The following is a 22,899-nucleotide window of genomic DNA, read 5'->3' as shown; positions in this document are numbered from 1 at the left end:
TGAGGGAGGTTGGAGGGGGCAGTGGTGGGCGGAGGAGGGAGTTAAAGGTTTTGAATAACTGTTTGGGGTTGTAGGATAGGAAAGATACGAGGGTTGTGAAGTAGGCCTGTTTAGCAGAGGTGAGAGCAGATTTAAAAGCGAGGGTTGCCTGTTTGAATGCAGTGAATTCATCTTGCAAGTGTGTTTTCTTCCAACGCCGCTCCGCAACCCTGGACACTTGCCGGAGCTTTTTTGTGGTGTTATTGTGCCAAGGTTGTCTATTAATACGTCGCACTCTGCCATGGACGAGAGGGGCAACCTTGTCAATAGCTGATGCGAGAGTGGCATTGTAGAAAGCAGTGGCGGTGTCTGTGTCGTGGAGTGAGGATATGGATGCCAGTGGTAGGATGGAGTCAGAGAGTGTGTGGGCGTCTAGGTGTGCAAGGTTTCTGCGGGGGTGCGCATGTTGTTGGACATGCATGACCGGTGAGGAGGACAGGGATGAGAAGGTGAGCAGATGGTGGTCGGATAGAGGGAGAGGGGAGGTGGTGAAGTTAGATAGGGAGCAGAGACGGGTGAATACCAGGTCTAGTGTATGCCCGTCTGTGTGGGTGGTTGCGGAGGAACATTGAGTAAGTCCAAAGGATGAGGTAAGGGACAGAAGTTTGGAGGCTGTTGACTGAAGGGTATCAATGGGAATGTTGAAGTCACCCATGATGATGGTGGGAATGTCAGCAGAGAGAAAGTGAAGAAGCCAGGTGGAGAATTGGTCAATAAAGGCAGTGGCTGGGCCCGGAGGTCGGTATATGACTGCCACTTGGAGGTTGGAGGGAGAGTAGATGCGGACAGAATGGACTTCAAAAGAGGGGAGAATAAGGGAGGGAAGAGGCGGGATTGGGTTAAAGGTGCAGTTTGAAGAAAGGAGAAAACCCACTCCTCCACCATGTTTATTGCCGGGTCGAGGAGTGTGGGTGAAGTGGAGGCCTCCGTAACACAGAGCAGCAGGGGAGGCGGTGTCAGAGGGTGTTAGCCATGTTTCTGTGAGGCCAAGGAAGGCAAGATTGCGGGAGAGAAAAAGGTTGTGAATCAGATGAAGCTTATTGCAGATTGAGCGGGCATTCCAGAGTGCTCCAGAGAGAGAGGGAGCAGGGGGGTGGGCGTCAGGGGCACGGGTTTTATGTTGGAAAGATTGCGGTGGTTCATGTTGGATAGGGAGAGATAGGTGGGAGTAGTAATGGGAGGTATGAGATGTGGGGGTCCAGGGATGGGAGATATGTCTCCATCAGTGAAGAGAAGCAGAGAGAGAGAGAGCAGGTGGGAGAAAGAGAGTGGCCGACTTGTTTTATGTTCTCTCAGGATGGATTTGAGGTTGAGGAGCAGCTCAGCAGAGGAGGACAGGTGGGGAGGAAAGAGGGAAGGGGAGATGATTAGTAGGTTAGAGAGTGATGGGGTTTGTGATATCGAAGGAGAGCGAGGATTAGTGGAGCATACTGTAAGGGCATAGGTAAACATGGTGAAGGAGTAAGATGGGTTAATAGGAAAGCTAGATCCAACTAATAAGAAGTGCTTACTCAGCAGACATACCCAAAAGAGACAGATGCATAGTGTGGAGTCCTGACTCCTGCCATGACTAACTGCCGTTGAAATAATAGCAGCGTCTTAATGCTTAGCTTCGAAATGCTTTGCTGCAGAAATGCGCGTGCCTGACCCCACACGCGTGTCCCCCTTAAGAAGCTACTAAATTTATAGGGCAGAGTAAAGGATCAGGTGAGAGGGATTGTGGGTCCTTATTTAGGATAAATTAGCAATTGGCCAACACCCCAGGGGAGGTTACATGATCAAAGGCACTGAGCCTGGCTGCAAACATATGCTCTAACACCTTGACCGTGATAATATCTCCTGTGACCCCAGCATGGGTGGACAGCAGTAATACAACGCAACACATGAATTTTACAAACATTCAGCAGGTACATAGTTACATAGTTATTAAGGTTGAAGGAAGACTTTAAGTCCATCTAGTTCAACCCATAGCCTAACCTAACATGTCCTAACATGTTGATCCAGAGGAAGGCAAAAAAAACCCATGTGGCAAAGAGTAACTCCACCATGGGGAAAAAAATTCCTTCCCGACTCCACATACGGCAATCAGACTAGTTCCCTGGATCAACGCCCTATCAAAATCTAGTGTATATACCCTGTAACATTATACGTTTCCAGAAAGGTATCCAGTCCCCTCTTAAATTTAAGTAATAAATCACTCATTACAACATCATACGGCAGAGAGTTCCATAGTCTCACTGCTCTTACAGTAAAGAATCCGCGTCTGTTATTATGCTTAAACCTTCTTTCCTCTAGACGTAGAGGATGCCCCCTTGTCCCTGTCTCAGGTCTATGATTAAAAAGATCATCAGAAAGGTCTTTGTACTGTCCCCTCATATATTTATACATTAAAATAAGATCACCCCTTAGTCTTCGTTTTTCCAAACTAAATAGCCCCAAGTGTAATAACCTATCTTGGTATTGCAGACCCCCCAGTCCTCTAATAACCTTGGTCGCTCTTCTCTGCACCCGCTCCAGTTCAGCTATGTCTTTCTTATACACCGGAGACCAGAACTGTGCACAGTATTCTAAGTGTGGTCGAACTAGTGACTTGTATAGAGGTAAAATTATGTTCTCCTCATGAGCATCTATGCCTCTTTTAATACATCCCATTATTTTATTTGCCTTTGTAGCAGCTGCCTGACACTGGCCACTGAATATGAGTTTGTCATCCACCCATACACCCAGGTCTTTTTCATTGACGGTTTTGCCCAGAGTTTTAGAATTAAGCACATAGTTATACATCTTATTACTTCTACCCAAGTGCATGACCTTACATTTATCCCTATTAAAGCTCATTTGCCATTTATCAGCCCAAGCTTCTAGTTTACATAAATCATCCTGTAATATAAAATTGTCCTCCCCTGTATTGATTACCCTGCAGAGTTTAGTGTCATCTGCAAATATAGAAATTCTACTCTGAATGCCCCCTACAAGGTCATTAATAAATATGTTAAAAAGAAGAGGGCCCAATACTGACCCCTGTGGTACCCCACTGCTAACCGCGACCCAGTCCGAGTGTGCTCCATTAATAACCACCCTTTGTTTCCTATCCCTGAGACAGCTCTCAATCCACTTACACATATATTCCCCTATCCCCATTATTCTCATTTTATGTATCAACCTTTTGTGTGGCACCGTATCAAAAGCTTTGGAAAAGTCCATATACACTACATCTACTGGGTTCCCTTGGTCCAGTCCGGAACTTACCTCTTCATAGAAGCTGATCAAATTAGTCTGACAGGAACGGTCCCTAGTAAACCCGTGCTGATACTGGGTCATGAGGTTATTCCTCTTCAGATACTCCAGTATAGCATCCCTTAGAATGCCCTCCAGGATTTTACCCACAGTAGAGGTTAAGCTTTCTGGCCTATAATTACAGAGTTCAGTTTTTGCCCCTTTTTTGAATATTGGCACCACACTTGCTATACGCCAGTCCTTTGGTACAGACCCTGTTATTATGGAGTCTTTAATGATTAAAAATAATGGTCTATCAATGACTGTACTTAGTTCCTGCAGTACTCGGGTGTGTATCCCATCCAGGTCCGGAGATTTGTCAATTTTAGTGATTTTTAGACGCCGCCGTACTTCCTGCTGGGTTAAGCAGGTGACATTTAATGGGGAATTTTTATCACTAGTCATTTTGTCTGCCATGGGATTTTTCTTTTGTAAATACTGATGAAAAAAAGTCATTTAGCATATTGGCTTTCTCCTCATCCTTTTCCATTTGACAAAATGCAGAAAACCAGAGCAGTTTATGAGGTTTTAAAGTGACTACATTTTGGAAATGTCACCCCAAGGGCAGTGGGGTACTCGGTACCAGGTCCAGTCTCATGAGGGAATGTCACGGTGGCTGCGACCTGGTCCGTGGCCCTGGGCCTCAATGCTAAAGGGGAACGGTCTTTTAAGGGAAAAGTATTTAAAGTCTGTCGTGACGCCACCTGTGGAGTTCGGTCAATAGTGGGACCGACGCTGCATTAAAGGAGTCCTCTGGGGGATGTTGGGGCAGCACTGATGTTACACTTCCAAAAGGTGAAGCAGGGTCCTAAGACGTAAGGTGTGAATGGTATGTGCCAGTGAATAAAGAGAGGACACAAGTTGTAAGTCATTACCTGGTTTACTGCAGTTGGCTGGCCACAGTCCAGGGCACCAGGCATGGGTGGTGGTATGGCCCGGCCAGCTCGGAGGCAATAGAGGGTCCCCTTTTCCGTGTGAGGTCCGTGAGCCTTTAGCGCCTCTTGAAGATGAATTCCCTGCTGCCTGAAGTTTCCTACAGTGTACTCCAGTTTCCCACAGTCCTGGGATAGGTACCTGCACAACGGGCAGCTCGAACTGTTTTACAGGGACTCAATCACGCCCCCCGAGCTCCTTAGGTGCTGCTGCGTCTCCGGCGAGGTGTGGGCCAATTACATACAGTTCCTGGCCCTCCAGTTCTCCTCTGTGTCCTAGAGTTCCACAAAAGCCTCGGGCTCCCGATACCTGATTCCAGCGCTTCGGCTTTGAGGGTGCCTGGTCATAGTTCCACTCTGAGCCCTGTTCCTCTGCTTTGCTCCTTTCCTCTCCAGGTACTCCACATCCAACCCTCCAGGTTCTTTCTCCTTTCCCAGAGGCTGCAGCTCCCTCGTGGCTGTCAGATCTCTCTCCTGTTCTGCAGCTCTCCTAAACGTCCTTCCACTTCAGTGTTCCTCTCCAACTAACCTAACTCCTCCTCCAGGTCAGGATACTTTTAGGTGGGGGACGCTCCCCTGAATCTGGGTCTTGAGCTCCCCCTCCTGGCCTGGATTCAGAATATGTTGCATGTGGGTGCCTTACCTGGTGACGAGAACTCCCTTGCCTCTGATCATGACATTACCTTCCCCGAAGGAAGAAAAGCAACATCACTGTAGCAACCGGTTTCCTGAGGTGCTACATTAACCTTCAGCAAATTAATCTATAGTAGTGACTATTTTGACTCCACAGCCAGTTTGCAAAAATTAGCACGCAGTGGATGTTGGAGAGTGAAAACTTTGAATATACCATTTTATTACTCCCCACATAGTGCCCAGATTGCGCTCCAAGAGACACACACCATAAATTAAGTGGGTTCTTCTCACTATAATAACTACATGGGTCCTAATTTTGATTTGGGCACACTGAAAGACTCAGAAGCGATGTGAAGATTTGACTTTGTGAAAGTGGATATAGATGGATTGGTTTATAAAAGTCATATTGTTATTTGAACACTTCCATTGAAGAAGAACTCACCACCTCTCGTGGCAGCCTGTTCCACTCATTGATCATCCTCACTGTCAAAAGGTGTTTCTCTTTCTCCCATGACAGCACTACGGAGAGAGGGGATCCGCCCTTCAGGGACAGGAAACCTACAGATAAAAAGGGCGGTACCTCTCCCTCGCATCAGTTGGTTTCCTATCCCTGATGGGGAACCTCTTTTCGGTGGTACCTGCAAGAAGACGGCATATTCAAAGGACCGGAACCGGACAGTCGGGTTCCGGCAGCAAGGAGGCTCCTGCCGCTGCCCGTCCGGTGCCCGAAGCCGCCATCGCTGGAACCGAGGGGTTTTTCAGGGTGTGCGGAGGGAGAATCGCCATCACTCTCAGGAGAGGAAGGGGAGCTGAGACACCCGGAGCTCCGGGTGTACAAAGATGGCCGCCACTCCGGAAACGCGGCAGGACTTCCGGATCATCTCCGCGCACATGCGCAGTAGCTTTTTCTCCCCGGGGAACGTGACGTAGGAGCCGGAAATACGCCAAATGCCGGGTGTGGCGCCAGATTCAAATAGGGAGATGGTGCACACATGGTTGTTGCACACATGGTTGTTGCACTAACTCCCTGGAAACATGGAGGACAGTGATGTGCAGCAAGAACCGGAGCAGCAGCCGAGGCAGCAGCACCAGCACCATAGGAAGCAGACCGACCCTAAGGGTACCAGGAGAAGTGGGTCCAGCAGTCATTCCACGCAGCGCAGCAGATCTGCTGCAGTGACCAACTCTCCTCCTCAAGAGTTTCCCCTACCAGACCCGGGCCCTCCTCCAGAACCGGTACCTACGTCCACGTCTGAATGGTGAGTGACGTCCGAGAAAGTTCATATTTTATAATGGGGTTCCTTCTTTTCCCTTAATAGGGAAAGAGGTTGGAGAAAAAGAAAAAAAATAAATCCTGCCCCACCTGTAACAAAGCTTTGCCGGTAGACTGGAACAACAAAAAGCTTTGTAAATCATGTATTCAACGGTTGTTATGTGAAGAGACCCCCGAGTTCGCATCTGAGCTAAAAACGATAATCAGATCTGAGGTTCAGAATGCCCTTACATCTTTCAAAAAAGTAAAAGATAAGAAAAAAGACGGTATATTCCCACTCTAACCAGTCTTCATCTGAGGACACGGACTGTAACAAATATAATTCCTCCTTATCTTCCTCCGACGAAGATTCGGGCTATCACTGCTTCCCACTGGAGGAGGTAGATACTCTAGTAAAAGCAGTTAGAGCTACTATGGGGGTAGAGGATCCCCTACCCGATAAAATGGCTCAAGATATAATGTTCGTTGGTCTGGGGCAGAAAAAGCGGAGAACATTTCCCCTAAATTCTAACGTCCAAACACTGATTAAAAAAGAGTGGGAGAAACCTGATAGGAGAAATTCCTCAGTACCCTCGCTTAAAAGGAAGTATCCTTTCGAAGACGAGGCGTCTACTTCCTGGGACAAGGCACCTAAATTGGATGTCGCGGTAGCCAAGGCCTCGAAAAAAATCGCACTCCCGTTTGAGGATATGGGTACCCTTAAAGACCCTTTAGACAAAAAAGCAGATACTTTTCTTAAGGGAGCATGGGAATCGGCTGGGGGTAGCTTGAGACCTGTGGTTGCTGCGACATGCACCTCCAGATCTTTAATGGTGTGGATTGACCAATTTGAAAAACAGATTAAAGACGGGTCACCCAGGAATAAGATGCTGGATTCAATCCCTGTAATTAGAGCAGCAGCGGCGTTCCTAGCGGATTCCTCAGCGGACTCCGTGCGCCTAACATCCAAGACCGCTGCCCTCTCCAACGCAGCCAGAAGAACTTTATGGCTTTAAAAGTTGGCCGGGGGATCTCCAGACGAAACTAAAATATGTTCTATTCCATGTGAGGGGAATTTCTTGTTTGGGGAGACCTTGAATGATATCCTTCAAAAAGCTGGGGATAAAAAGAAAGGTCTCCCAAACCTGGGACCAGCTCCATTCAGACAGTCCTTTCGGAACCGGAGATTTTTTTGCCGAAGACCCCCCAGAGAGCAGAGTAAAGGGGAAGAAGGAAGAAGAAGAGATAGGGGTTACCTTTTTGGCACCACCTCCCGTGACAAAAAAACCTCTAAATGACATTTTCCCTACGGTGGGGGGAAGACTCACTTCATTCCTTCCCACCTGGAAGAAAATATCCAACAATACCTGGATGTTAAATCTAATTCACTCCGGTCAAAATATAGATTTTCTTTCTTTACCCCCCCAAAAAAATTATGTAGTAACAAGAACAAGGTCTTCAGCAGCAGAGCAAGCCGCACTAGAAAAGGAAATTATTCCCCTATTACAGAAATCTGTAATTTAGGAGATCTCCCCTCAAGAAATAGGGAAGGGATTTTACTCCCCACTATTTCTAGTGCCAAAACCCGATGGCTCTTTTCGAACGATGATAAATCTAAAAAACCTGAACAAATACGTTAAAAATTAAAAATGGAAACAATAAAATCTACCATAAAAATCCTTTTCCCGATCTGCTACGTGGTCGTGATAGACCTAACCGACTCATATTACCATTTGCCCATCCACAAACAATCCCAAAAATTTCTCAGGATGGCGGTCTCCATAGAGGGACAAGTAAGAAATTTCCAATACAGAGCCCTCCCGTTTGGGATCTCAATTGCTCCGCGAGTATTCACAAAAATAGTAGCAGAAATGATGCCCACATAAGGGAACAAGATATATTAATAATCCCTTACTTGGACGATTTCCTTATTGCAAGCGACTCGGCTCAAAGTTGCAGGGAACAGCAGGACCGAGTGATAACTATTCTGACGGACTTGGGTTAGCTCATAAATATAAAAAAATCAAAGTTGGAACCCTGTCAAATTCAGGCGTTTCTGGGACTAACATTAGACTCCCAGGTCCAAGAATGCCGACTCCCAGTTTCCAAAAAGGACAATATATTGACTATGATAGCACGAACTCTACACAACCCATCCATGACTCTAAGGAGGGCGATGTCGCTAATGGGCTCTCTCTCTTCATGTCTGCCAGCAGTACCTTTCGCACAATTCCACACGAGAGAGTTTCAATGGCATATACTGGAATGGCAGTCAATACTAAAAAACAATTTAGAAGGTCGCGTCATTCTAAATTCCTCAGTTATTCATTCCCTTCTCTGGTGGGGAAAGAACCAAAACCTTTCAATGGGAATCCCTTGGGTACCAAAAATATCTTGGGTAATAACAACCGATGCGAGTCCCAGGGGGTGGGGGGCTCACATGGAAAACAGTGGCTCAGGAAAACTGGGCAGTTCAGGAACTATCAGCATCCTCGAACCAAAAAGAACTTTGGGCGGTGCATCGAGCTCTTCTATTTTTTCTAACTTACATTCGAGGACATCATGTCCGAATCTTTTCGGACAACAAAGTGACAGTAGCGTATATAGATCACCAGGGAGGAACAAGGTCTCGATCACTGAGTTCCTCCACCAAAATTCAGTCTTGCAGAGGAAAATCTACTATCCCTTTCTGCACTACATATTCAGGGGTCAAACAACGAAAAAGCAGATTACTTGAGTTGAACTCAGTTAAAACAAGGCGAGTGGTCCCTAAACCAATCTACAACCAGATTACAGAAATGTGAGGAACCCCAACAATTGATTTATTCGCCAATTACAAAAACAAAACCGTAAACCTGTTTTGCTCACTAAACCCGGAAGGGAATCCCCAGGCTCTGGATGCCTTTCTGATTCCATGGACCCACAAACTAACATATGCTTTTCCTCCGATTATTCTGATCCCGGCAGTCATTTGGAAAGTCAGAGAGGACAAAACAAAAATTATCCTTATTGCCCCATTCTGGCCAAAAAGGACATGGTTTTCCTGGCTAAGGATGCTATCTGTCTCAGACCCATGGATTCTCCCGAATATACCAGACCTTCTACAGCAAGGACCGATCTTCCACCCACAGGAGTCGAACTTACATTTAACAGCCTGGATTTTGAACGGAGACTATTAAAAGAAAGGGGTTTTCGGACAACTTAGTAGCTACGTTGTTAAAAAGTAAAAAACTTATTACTACTAAAACATGGGAAAACGTGGGGAAAACGTGGAGAAAATTCTTATCTATCTCCAAAGTGAAAGTCCAGGAGGGGCCTTAAATTGATTAAATACTTGAATTTCTACAAAAAGGTTTGGAACAGGGGTTGGCGGTCAGTACTATAATAGTACAGATAGCAGCTGTGGGAGCACTCTATAATCAAAATATTGCAGCCAATCCATGGGTAGTAAGATTTATTAAAGCGTTAACAAGATTAAAACCTTTAGTTACTCAAAAAATACCCTCGTGGGACCTAACCTTAGTCCTCTCTGCACTAACGGGTCCTCCATTTGAACCCATAGACACAATTTCCATAAAAACACTATCACTTAAGACTATTCTTCAGGTAGCTTTAACATCTGTGTGCAGAATAAGTGACATTCAAGCCCTGTCCTCTAACCCACTTTTCAAAAAAATATTAGATGACCGAGTCACTCTTAGACCAGACCCGGCCTATTTGCCAAAAGTGGCATCAAAATTTCATAGGTCACAAGAAGTATCCCTGCCGTCCTTTTGCCCAAACCCTAAAAATGAGAGAGAGTGAAATCCATAATTTAGATGTCAAAAGATGTCTAGTCCAATATTTAGATTCCACCAGGGAGTATAGGAAAGAAGGCTTTGTTTGTCTATTTTCAGGGTCCCAGTAAAGGATTCCTGGCATCCAAAGGTACCTTGGCAAGGTGGATAAAGGAGGCAATAGCCTTGGCATATTCATCCACGGGGAATACGATCCCGGATGGTATAAAAGCGCATTCCACAAGAGCAGTAGCTACCTCATGGGCTGAGAGGTCAGAGGTATCAATTGAGCAAATCTGCAAAGCGGCCACCTGGTCATCACCATCAACCTTTTTTAGACACTATAGATTGAATCTAGCCTCTGTGTCTGACTTGACCTTTGGGCGAAGGGTTCTCGAGGCTGTGGTCCCTCCCTAAGCTTAATCTCTGTAATTCTCTCCATAGTGCTGTCATGGGAGACCGAGAAAGTCATAGCTACTCACTGATAATGGTGTTTCTCGGAGCCCATGACAGCACCCACTTATTCCTTCCCATCACGAGTGCGGTGAGCACTTTTCTTACATATAACTTATATAATATAATATAGGCACGGTGTTCCTCTAATAAGCAATGTTATAATAGGTTTTCTCTGTTGTAACTAACCTGGAAGTTCTCCGATGCTCTGTAAACCAACTGATGCGAGGGAGAGGTACCGCCCTTTTTATCTGTAGGTTTCCTGTCCCTGAAGGGCGGATCCCCTCTCTCCATAGTGCTGTCATGGACTCCGAGAAACACCGTTATCGGTGAGTAACTATGACTTTTTTTCTAATATCCAATCTGTGTCTCCTCCACTTCAGTTTCATCCCATTGTTCCCTCATCCCTATCCTTGTATGCGTGGTTCCCCATCCCTATCCTTGTATGCGTGGTTCCCCATCCCTATCCTTGTATGCACGGCCCCATCCCTATCCTTGTATGCACGGCCCCATCCCTATCCTTGTATGCACGGCCCCATCCCTATCCTTGTATGCACGGCCCCATCCCTATCCTTGTATGCACGGCCCCATCCCTATCCTTGTATGCACGGCCCCATCCCTATCCTTGTATGCACGGCCCCATCCCTATCCTTGTATGCACGGCCCCATCCCTATCCTTGTATGCACGGCTCCATCCCTATCCTTGTATGCACGGCCCCATCCCTATCCTTGTATGCACGGCCCCATCCCTATCCTTGTATGCACGGCCCCATCCCTATCCTTGTATGCACGGCCCCATCCCTATCCTTGTATGCACGGCCCCATCCCTATCCTTGTATGCACGGCCCCATCCCTATCCTTGTATGCACGGCCCCATCCCTATCCTTGTATGCACGGCCCCATCCCTATCCTTGTATGCACGGCCCCATCCCTATCCTTGTATGCACGGCCCCATCCCTATCCTTGTATGCACGGCCCCATCCCTATCCTTGTATGCACGGCCCCATCCCTATCCTTGTATGCACGGCCCCATCCCTATCCTTGTATGCACGGCCCCATCCCTATCCTTGTATGCACGGCCCCATCCCTATCCTTGTATGCACGGCCCCATCCCTATCCTTGTATGCACGGCCCCATCCCTATCCTTGTATGCACGGCCCCATCCCTATCCTTGTATGCACGGCCCCATCCCTATCCTTGTATGCACGGCCCCATCCCTATCCTTGTATGCACGGCCCCATCCCTATCCTTGTACGCACGGCCCCATCCCTATCCTTGTACGCACGGCCCCATCCCTATCCTTGTACGCACGGCTCCATCCCTATCCTAGTATGCACGGCTCCATCCTTATCCTTGTATGCATTTCTCATTCCCTATCCTTGTATGCACGGCTCCATCCCTATCCTTGTATGCAGAACCCCATCCCTATCCTTGTATGCAGAACCCCATCCCTATCCTTGTATGCACGGCCCCATCCCTATCCTTGTATGCACGGCCCCATCCCTATCCTTGTATGCACGGCCCCATCCCTATCCTTGTATGCACGGCCCCATCCCTATCCTTGTATGCACGGCCCCATCCCTATCCTTGTATGCACGGCCCCATCCCTATCCTTGTATGCACGGCTCCATCCCTATCCTAGTATGCACGGCTCCATCCTTATCCTTGTATGCATTTCTCATTCCCTATCCTTGTATGCACGGCTCCATCCCTATCCTTGTATGCAGAACCCCATCCCTATCCTTGTATGCAGAACCCCATCCCTATCCTTGTATGCACGGCCCCATCCCTATCCTTGTATGCACGGCCCCATCCCTATCCTTGTATGCACGGCCCCATCCCTATCTTTGTACGCACGGCCCCATCCCTATCCTTGTACGCACGGCCCCATCCCTATCCTTGTATGCACGGCCCCATCCCTATCCATGTATGCACGGCTCCATCCCTATCCTTGTATGCACGGCCCCATCCCTATCCTTGTATACTTTGTACTCAAGTATATACATCAACTTACCATTTTTACAGACAGTTTTAGGAGAAATGTCCAAAAATATAAAGTTCAAGGATATTTTATTGAAAAATAATTGGTTTTATTCTTGACAGATGACTGTACCAGGAGATCAGAAGGACAGCTGACATCTTCAATTTTAAAATCAGATGATTTTGAGATCTCACAGGATACAATTGAAGTGAATGCCATTACTCCAGATATACAATCATCCCTTCACAGCAAAGATCTGTCACCTGATTCAGTACCGACTACTAAGGAAAATCAAAGACCCAAAAGAGGCAATAAAAAACAAACTGCTCCTAAAGCAAGGAAGTCCTTTTCATGTTCAGAATGTGGGAAATGTTTTAACTGGAAGCATCATCTTGATCGACACCAAAGAATCCACACAGGAGAAAAGCCTTTTTCCTGTTCAGAATGTGGGAAATGCTTTATCCAGAAAGTGCATCTTGATAGCCACCAGAGAAACCACACAGGGGAGAAGCCTTTTTCATGTTCAGAATGTGGAAAATGTTTTAATGTGAAAGTGTATCTTGATAGACACTATAGAACTCACACAGGGGAGAATCCTTTTTCATGTTCAGAATGTGGAAAATGTTTTAACTGGAAATCACATTTGGTTAGGCACCAGAGAATTCACACAGGGCAGAAGCCTTTTTCCTGTTCAGAATGTGGAAAATGTTTTATCCAGAAATTTGATCTTGATAAACACCAGAGAACCCACACAGGGGAGAAGCCTTTTTTCTGTTCAGAATGTAGAAAATGTTTTGTGACGGAATCAGATCTTATAAAACACCAGAGACTCCACACAGGTGAGAAGACTTTTTCCTGTTCAGAATGTGGAAAATATTTTAACCAGAATTCATATTTGGTTAGGCACCAGAGAATTCACACAGGGCAGAAGCCTTTTTCCTGTTCAGAATGTGGAAAATATTTTAACCAGAATTCATATTTGGTTAGGCACCAGAGAATTCACACAGGGCAGAAGCCTTTTTCCTGTTCAGAGTGTGGGAAATGTTTTATCCGGAAATCTGATCTTGATAAACACCAGAGAACCCACACAGGGGAGAAGCCTTTTTTCTGTTCAGAATGTGGAAAATGTTTTGTGACGGATTCAGTTCTTGTTAGACACCAGAGACTCCACACAGGGGAGAAGCCTTTTTCCTGTTCAGAATGTGGAAAATGTTTTAACCAGAAATCATATTTGGTTATGCACCAGAAAACCCACACAGGGGAGAAGCCTTTTTTCTGTTCAGAATGTGGAAAATGTTTTGTGGCTAAATCAGATCTTGTTAGACACCAGAGACTCCACACAGGGGAGAAGCCTTTTTCCTGTTCAGAATGTGGAAAATATTTTATCCAGAAATCACATTTGGTTCTGCACCAGAGAACCCACACAGGTGAGAAGCCAATCTAGCACGTGAGGTGACTATATAAATATTTTTATTTTAACCCCTTAACGTCCAATGAAGGATAGTCCCTCCCACATGACCGTGGGTTGGCATGAGACTCCTGTGGTTGTCATAGTCATATAGCTATGAGCATCGCCCAGCGGTCTGCGCTCATGGCAAGTGAGCATATCTGCTACATAGAACAGGGCTGCAGAAGCAATCAGACAAGTGCAGCTTCTAGTCTCCCATGGGGACTATTGAAGCAAGTAGATAGTAAAAAAAAAATATTTTTAAAAATAAAATACAAAAATATAAAAGTTCAAATCATCCCCTCTTGCTCCATTAAAAAAAAAAAAAAAAAATAATAATAAAATTAAAAAAAACAAATATACACACCGCATTCAGAATCGCCTGCTCTATCAATATATAAAAATAATTTATCCAATCAGTAAACGGTGTAGCGAGAAAAAAATTGAAACGCCAGAATTTGTTTTTTTGGTCACTGCAACATTGCAAAATAATGCATTAACGGGCAATCAAAAGATCGTATCTACACCAAAATGGTAACAATAAAAACGTCAGACCAGTGCGCAAAAAATAAGCACTCATCCAGCCCCAGGTCCTGAAAAATGGAGACACTATGGGTTTTGGAAAATGGCAACTTTTTTTTTTTTTTACAAACTTTGGAATTTTTTTCACCACTTAAATAAAAAATTTTAGTGTCTGTGAGCTTGTAATGACCTGGAGAATCATACACTATGTTCCAAATTATTATGCAAATTACATTTTTCTCTTATTTTCCTAAATGGTTGGTGCAAATGACAGTCAGTCTAATAAAAGTAATCACCCGTTAGAGTATACATCGAATTTTATTGAATAAACCTCCCAATGATAACAGTATAATCTCCAAAATGAATAAAAACTTAAAATGCACTGTTCCAAATTATTAGGCACAGTAGAATTTCTAAACATTTGATATGTTTTAAAGAACTGAAAATGCTCATTTGTGGAATTTGCAGCATTAGGAAGTCACATTCACTGAACATAAAGCTATTTAACTCCAAAACATCCTAACAGGCCAAGTTACATGTTACCATAGGAACCCTTCTTTGATATCACCTTCACAATTCCTGCATCCATTGAGTTTCTGCTTGTATTTCTTTGCATGAAGTCGGAATAGCCTCCCATAGCTGCTGTTTTGATGTGAACTACCTCCCACCCTCATAGATCTTTTGATTGATGATACTCCAAAACCAAACCAAAACACAAGGATTCCTAAAATATAACTTTTAATATATAAAGTTAAAATGACAAAGTTCTAAAATTGAGGACAATACAGTGAAATTAAATAACCAACAGGGGAACTAACTGACCCCTATCAAATACCCTACTCCTGTCCACTACCTATTTGCGGAGGTAGGCACCCTAAGTTACTGCGGTTGGCGCCCCCGCTCCACGAAGACTGGCCCTGTTGGCCCTACAAATGCCCTATCATCCCTCAAAGGTAGTGTCACAAATACAAATAGCCCCAAAAAAACAAAAGTACTATAAAAAATTAGCTAAAATAATTTGTATAAATAATAAGAAATAATTAGAAAAAGCAAACTAAGCAAAAAAACTCAAAAAATGGTTTTATAGCCAACAGGCTGTAGACCCTTAATAGGGTATTCATATACAGTATATTATTTTATGGGGTATAAAAAAGGGGGAAGTATTATCCCCTTTACACAAGACAGCTCAATTAAAAAGAGCCACTCAGATCACAATGATGCCATCATAGACTTATCCCATTAAATTCATAAAGTGGAAACCCCAAATGCCACATCTGTAGTTACAATGGCCTGCGAATTTATCCAAAAACAAACATATTATAAAAAATTAGCAAAAAACTGTATGAAAAACATAATAGAAGAAAAAAATAAAAACAAACTAAACAAAAAAACTGAGAAATAGTTTAGTAACCAACAGCCTGGATGCCCTTGATAGGGTACTACAACAGAATATATCCTTTTTTTGGGGCCGACAGAAAAGGAAAATATTAATGTCCCATTTATGCACGAGACTCAGTTATGGGGAACCTCTCAAATGACAGTAATGTCAATATATAATTCTCACCCAATGGTGAAGTCAGCAGAAGCTGGATACACAGAGCCCACCTTAATACACTGGCTATAATAGAGTCATTTCATAGAGTGGAAACCCTCTTACATCAGGGATACAGGTGACCTCCTTACAATATTGGAGGGTATCACAATTGATGACACGATTATTGCCTCGATTGATGTCGAAGCACTTTATAGCAGCATCAGACATCAAGATGGCTTGAGAGCTGTCAAATTCTTCTTGAGTGAGAGGGGTATACATCTTGGGCCACACAACGGTTTCCACTTTATGAATTTAATGGGATAAGTCTATGATGGCATCATTGTGATCTGAGTGGCTCTTTTTAAATGAGCTGTCTTGTGTAAAGTGGATAATAATACTTTCCCCTTTTTTATACCCCATAAAATAATATACTGTATATGAATACCCTATTAAGGGTCTACAGCCTGTTGGCTATAAAACCATTTTTTGAGTTTTTTTGCTTAGTTTGCTTTTTCTATTTTTTTCTTATTATTTATACAAATTATTTTTGCAAATTTTTTATATTACTTTTGTTTTTTGGGGGCTATTTGTATTTGTGATACTGCCCTACAAATGCCCTATCGTCCCTCAAAGGTAAACAGGGCCAGTCTTCGTGGAGCGGGGGCGCCAACCGCAGTAACTTAGGGTGCCTACCTCCGCAAATAGGTAGTGGACAGGAGTAGGGTATTTGATAGGGGTCAGTTAGTTCGCCTGTTGGTTATTTAATTTCACTGTATTGTCCTCAATTTTAGAACTTTGTCATTTTAACTTTATATATTAAAAGTTATATTTTAGGAATCCTTGTGTTTTGGTTTGGTTTTGTAGTCTAGGATTCCATTGGTACTTGCTTCTGGTCTTTTTCGATTGATACTCCAAAGGTTCTCTATAGGGTTGTGGTCAGGGGAAGATGGTGGCCACACCATGAGTTTATCTCCTTTTATGCCCATAGCAGCCAATGATTCAGAGGTATTCTTTGCAGCATGAGATGGTGCATTGTCATGCATGAAGATGATTTTGCTCCTGAAGGCACATTTCTGCTTTTTATACCATGGAGGAAAGTTGTAAGTCAGAAACTCTATATACTTTGCAGAGGTCATTTTCACACCTTCAGGAACCTTAAAGGGCCCTACCGGCTGTTTCTCCATGATTCCGGCCCAAAACATGACTCTTCCACCTCCTTGCTGTTGTTGCAGCCTTGTTGGGAAATGGTGGCCATCCACCAACCATCCACTACTCCATCCAATTGGACCAGCCAAGGTTGCTTAACACTTATCAGTAAACAAGAATGTTTGGAAATTAGTCTTCATGTATGTGTGGGCCCAATGCAACCATTTCTGCTTGTGAACACTGTTTAAGGGAGGCCGAAAAGTAGGTTTATGCACCACAGCAAGCCTTTGAAGGATCCTACACCTTGAGGTTTGTGGGACTCCAGAGGCAACAGTAGCTTCAAATAACTGTTTGCTGCTTTGTAATGGCTTTTTAGCAGCTGCTCTCTTAATCCAATGAACTTGCCTGGCAGAAATCTTCCTCATTATGCCTTTATCAGCACAAACACATCTGTGCTCAGATACAGCCACAAATCTCTTAACAGTAGGATCATCACGCTTAAGTTTTTGGGAAATTTCTAATGTTTTCATCCCTTCACCAAGGCATTGCACTATTTGATGCTTTTCAGCAGCAGAGAGATCCTTTTTCTTTCCCATGTTACTTGAAAACTGTGACCTGCTTAATAATGTGGAACATCATTTTTAAGTAGTTTTCCTTTAATTAGAATCACCTGGAAAACTAATTATCCCACCTGTTTCAGATTGATTTCAGTGATCTATTGAGCCTTGAGACACAATACCATCCACGAGTTTATTTGAAAAACAAAACAAATTTTAATCACACTTAAAAATCCAATTTGCATAATAATTTGGAACACAGTGTGATGTCAGGTCAGTTTTAGAATTTAGTGAACATGGTTAAAATAAAACTGTTGTGGAATTGCACTTTTCTTGCAATTTCACCGCATTTGGATTTTTTTTCCCTTTTTTTCTTACATGGTATGGTAAAATAAATGGTGTCTTTCAAAAGTAAAACTTGTCCTGCAAAATACAAGCCCTCACATGGCCATATTGACGGAAAAATAAAAAAGCTATGGCTGTGTGAAGGGGAGCAAAAAATGGAAACTCAAAAACGGAAATAACCCTGGTTCTTAAGGGGTTAAATAGACCAATCATGAGGAATAATAATAATAATTTTATTTATATAACCCCAACATATTTCGAAGCGCTTTACAGATTATAGAGGGGACTTGTACAGACAATAGACATTACAGCATAACAAATCACAGTTTGAAATCGATACCAGGAGGAATGAGGGCCCTGCTCGCGAGCTTACAATCTATGAGGAAAATGGGGAGACACGAGAGGTGGATGGTAACAATTGCTTTAGTTATTTGGACCAGCCATAGTGTAAGGCTCGGGTGTTCATGTAAAGCTGCATGAACCAGAAGAAGAAGGGGTTGTCCAAGTAGTTGACAACCCTTTTAAACATCAAAAATCCCACACAGATAGCAGTCATTATTAGCGATAAATATCAAGCACTCAAGTATTTTAGTGCTCGCTCGAGTCAACAGGTCGCATGCTCAGCAGACTTTTCCAGGAAGACTGAGGGGGCAGGAAAATTGCTGAAATGGATGAAAACTGCCCTAAATTGGAATGAGAACCGCATCGGGAAGATGGCTGGATGCATCTCTGACTCTCAGGTCGCTTTTGGTATCAATGTTGTCGGAGTATTACGCCACCTTTAAGGAGTGACAACAAAACATCCAAAACCGAAAATAAAATGTACAGGGGGATTGGCCCCTACACGCGTCCATCATTAACGGACAGGTGACGTCACCGTTCAGTCACACCCCCCGCTCACCACGCTACTCCTACAATGGCTCCATCAGCTGAGGCTAACTGCTGTGAACACCAGCGTTTTCACGGGGTGTTGCAGCTCTGGGAGGACGCTCCTGCATCTGATACAAGTGGACATTGGGCAGGAAACTACCACGCAAGTCCGACCATTCTTTACAGGACCACACGTGCACCTGTAAGAGCCTCTCAGCGCAGCAATCTTTTACTGTTCATTTATTTATCGGTTTTAAGGCAGTTTTACACACCACACCTGTCGGATTGCCTGCTGCTTTGGCTTCAGGCACATTGTGACTAGCGCCATTGTGATTTGCTGGTTCAGTATTTGCATTAAGAAAATATAATGTGTTTTACAAGTAAAAACATTCGTTCTTGTATATAAGGCAATTTAAAAAAAGGGAACAAATAAACTTCCTTCACCCCTTAGTTTGTGTTTACACCTAGCCTCTTTGTTTTTTTCACCATTGAAAGCAATGAGAAAATGGAAAAATGCAACATTCATTGTAAATGTTATTTTAATATTTTAATACCTTATCTGGACATGTGTGTGACAAAGTGAGACACATCCTGTTTAATTTATGAAGGGACTCTGAAAATCACAAATCCTATGCTGACAATGCAAGAACTTCCAAACATTTGAAGGAAGAGGGACTCTGATACACCCTGTATTAAGCATAAAGGAGGGTCTCATAAACATTCTTTTAAAATTGTTAGGCAGTGGGACTCCTAGACTCTAAAAGTCTATGCACTAAGTGCATGGTCTAGCAAAAATGTAAATGAGGGTGTGATGACACAGCATTTTAATTTAATTAACCAGATCTCTATTTTCAGTAAAGGCCCCGTCTCACTAAGCGATTTACCAACGATCACGACCAGCGATATGACCTGGCCGTGATCGTTGGTAAGTCGCTGTGTGGTCGCTGGGGAGCTGTCACACAGACCGCTCTCCCCAGCGACCAACGATCAGGGGAACGACTTCGGCATCGTTGAAACTGTCTTCAACGATGCCGAAGTCCCCCTGCAGCACCCGGGTAACCAGGGTAAACATCGGGTTACTAAGCGCAGGGCCGCGCTTAGTAACCCGATGTTTACCCTGGTTACCAAAAAAAACAAACAGTACATACTCGCCTTTCGGTGTCCAGGTCCCTGGCCGTCTGCTTCCTGCTCTGACTGAGTGCCGTACTGTGAGAGCAGAGCGCAGCGGTGACGTCACTGCTGTGCTCTCACTTCTCACTGTACGGCCGGGAGTCAGTGAGAGCAGGAAGCAGACGGCAAGGGACACCGAAAGGCGAGTATGTACTGTTTGTTTTTTTTGGTAACCAGGGTAAACATCGGGTTACTAAGCGCGGCCCTGCGCTTAGTAACCCGATGTTTACCCTGGTTACCAGTGAAGACATCGCTGGATCGGTGTCACACACACCGATTCAGCGATGTCAGCGGGGCCTCAACGACCAAAAAAAGGTCCAGGCCATTCTGACACGACCAGCGATCTCGCAGCAGGGGCCTGATCGCTGGTACGTGTCACACATAGCGAGATCGCTATGGAGGTCGCTGTTGCGTCACAAAACTTGTGACTCAGCAGCGATCTCGCTAGCGATCTCGCTATGTGAGACGGGGCCTTAAGCCAGGAGGAATAGACTGTTATCTATATGACAACTTTTTAATTTATGCATTTGTTCTTCAGTTGGTCAAAAAACATACACTGTTGTCATGAGTCTAAAACTTTGATTTTTGATCATTTTAAATGGCTAGTGTTTGCCTCTTACATCAGCTCCTACAAATTATTGTCTGCTTTCTTTGCAAGACACTGATGCAGGGTAATTGAACAATGGATGTTTGCTTTATTTATTGAATGACCGTTGTGTGGGTCTTGTGGCTTGTTGACTTGTAAAACAAAGGAATAAGAACTATGCAAATAGATTAAATTGTCAAACGATACGAGTTAACCTCATCACGTCTTCCTCTTGACCTCTGGATGCTGGCTTGAAAGACAACAATTATGAGCTATATAAGTGGGATATGCCTCTAACAATATGCATCCAGACAGCCAAGAGATCCAAAGGACCAGAGACTCTTTACATAACCACAGCCAGGAACACTTTACAGGATAGCTGCCAGATTGTGGCTCTATCACGAGTGACACAGATCTGACATTCTACAGGATACCAGCCAGGCCCCAGCTGAAAGAACATACATCTGCTTAATTGACCATCACTGAACCCATGAATACCTTTGGGGTAGTCAGGATTTGGACCCACCGGTCACTGGAGGCCCATGGATACATTTGTGAAAGCCAGGAGTGAGACTCACCGGTCACCTGGCTCCATGGAGATGTTCGGAGAAGCCAGGTTGTGACCTTCCCGGCACCTGGCCTTGTACCTCAATGGACTGTCAGCTTCCTAGGCTTGTCGTTACCTCCTCTCTGTCCGAGGGAGTGGTCGACGTAGTTGGCCCTGGAAGCTCTGAAGTCACAGCTGCTCTTATCCCAGCGAGTCAATGGGTGAGATTGTAATTTGCACCATCTTGGGTATTTTGCTAGTACTGTTCTATGTGTTATTTAGAAGTATAAAATGAAAATAGTGGCACAAGTGTTAAGGTTTTATCTGCAGCGAATAAGACAATTACCGTAGAACTAAAGTATTATGAATATTCGCGCTGATACTCCTTGGTAAAATTGAAAATTGACTGGCGAACAGTGTGAGCTAGCTTTGGGCCTTGTACCTGTTCACACTAGTCAGTACAAAGAGGACCCATAAGATAGTATAACTTATAGAATGATCTGTGGGCAGTGTGGATAAAAGGGGGAAGGGAACAGGATTAAAATGCTGTAGACCTTGTGCCTATTCACATTAGTTTAATTGTAAAAGTTAGTTGTGCATATAAGTACTGTTAGATAAAAGTGCTGTATTCATTAACCCATATTTCCACAAGAAAGTTATGCAATTATACACAAAGCACAATGTAAATATATAGATCAGAGCAATAAAAGTATCGTACAAAATCTGGAAATATTGACATGAACTCCTAATTACATGCAAAATTCGAAAAACTACTGTCTACAAAATACCATAAAACATTTATTAAATAAATAACGCCGATAAAGTAAAATCCAACCAGAGGATTCAAGTTTCTTAAGGCTAATAAGCCGTATAAGGGTATGTGTCCACGTTCAGGATTGCATCAGGATTTGGTCAGGATTTTTCATCAGTATTTGTAAGCCAAAACCTGGAGTGGGTGATAAATGCAAAAGTGGAGCATATGTTTCTGTTATACTTTTCCTCTAATTGTTCTGCTCCTGGTTTTGGCTTACAAATACTGATGAAAAATCCTGACCAAATCCTGATGCAATCCTGAATGTGGACACATACCCTAATGAAGTATATATATGTCTTAAAAAAACCTCTAGTCAGATCAATTAGCCCAAGATTGATTCTCACCCATATTGGTCACAGTGTGGAAGAGGGGCTGGCAGTCTAATTCCAAACTGCGACCATTATGGGTGAGGATCAATCTTGGGCTCATTTATCTGACTAGCGTTTTTTTTAAAGTAAACACTGAAAGGATGATACTAGGTCGAAAATGGTATAAAAAATATATAACTTTATTAACCCCTTCCCGACCCATGACACCACGTAGGCATCATGAAAGTCGGTGCCAATCCGACCCATGATGCCTATGTGGCGTCATGGAAAGATCGCGTCCCTGCAGATCGGGTGAAAGGGTTAACTCCAATTTCACCAGATCTGCAGGGACAGGGGGAGTGGTAGTACAGCCCAGAGGGGGTGGCTTCACCCCCCCATGGCTACGATCGCTCTGATTGGCTGTTGAAAGTGAAACTGCCAATCAGCGAATTGTAATATTTCACCTAAAAAACTGGTGAAATATTACAATCCAGCCATGGCCGATGCTGCAATATCATCGGCCATGGCTGGAAACACTAATGTGCCCCCACCCCACCGATCGCCCGCCCCAAGCCACCGATCTGTGGTCCGCTCCCCTCTGTCCTGTGCTCTGCTCTCCTGTCCGCTCCCCCCTGCTCCTATGCCACCCCCCCATGCCCCGATCTCCCCCCTTATACTTACCGAGGCTCCCGGTGTCCGTCTTCTCCATGG

The 22,899-nt window shown here is 44.2% G+C and overlaps 1 protein-coding gene across 3 annotated transcripts in view; it reads left to right on the top strand.

Moving 5' to 3' along the window:
• LOC143767980 (uncharacterized) overlaps positions 1 to 19,615 on the top strand; it is a 433,969-nt gene extending 414,354 nt beyond the window's left edge. For all 3 annotated transcript variants that reach the window (XM_077256571.1, XM_077256572.1, XM_077256570.1), the window contains one exon: positions 12,465 to 19,615. In XM_077256571.1, coding sequence (XP_077112686.1) covers positions 12,465 to 13,786 — 1,322 coding nt within the window. In that variant the 3' untranslated portion in view covers positions 13,787 to 19,615. The remainder of the gene's footprint in view (positions 1 to 12,464) is intronic.
• Positions 19,616 to 22,899: the final 3,284 nt, after the last annotated feature.

The sequence above is a fragment of the Ranitomeya variabilis genome, chromosome 4, assembly GCF_051348905.1.
Source record: "Ranitomeya variabilis isolate aRanVar5 chromosome 4, aRanVar5.hap1, whole genome shotgun sequence".
In the NCBI taxonomy this organism is placed as follows: domain Eukaryota; kingdom Metazoa; phylum Chordata; class Amphibia; order Anura; family Dendrobatidae; genus Ranitomeya; species Ranitomeya variabilis.
This window is presented reverse-complemented; position numbering and strand designations above follow the sequence as displayed.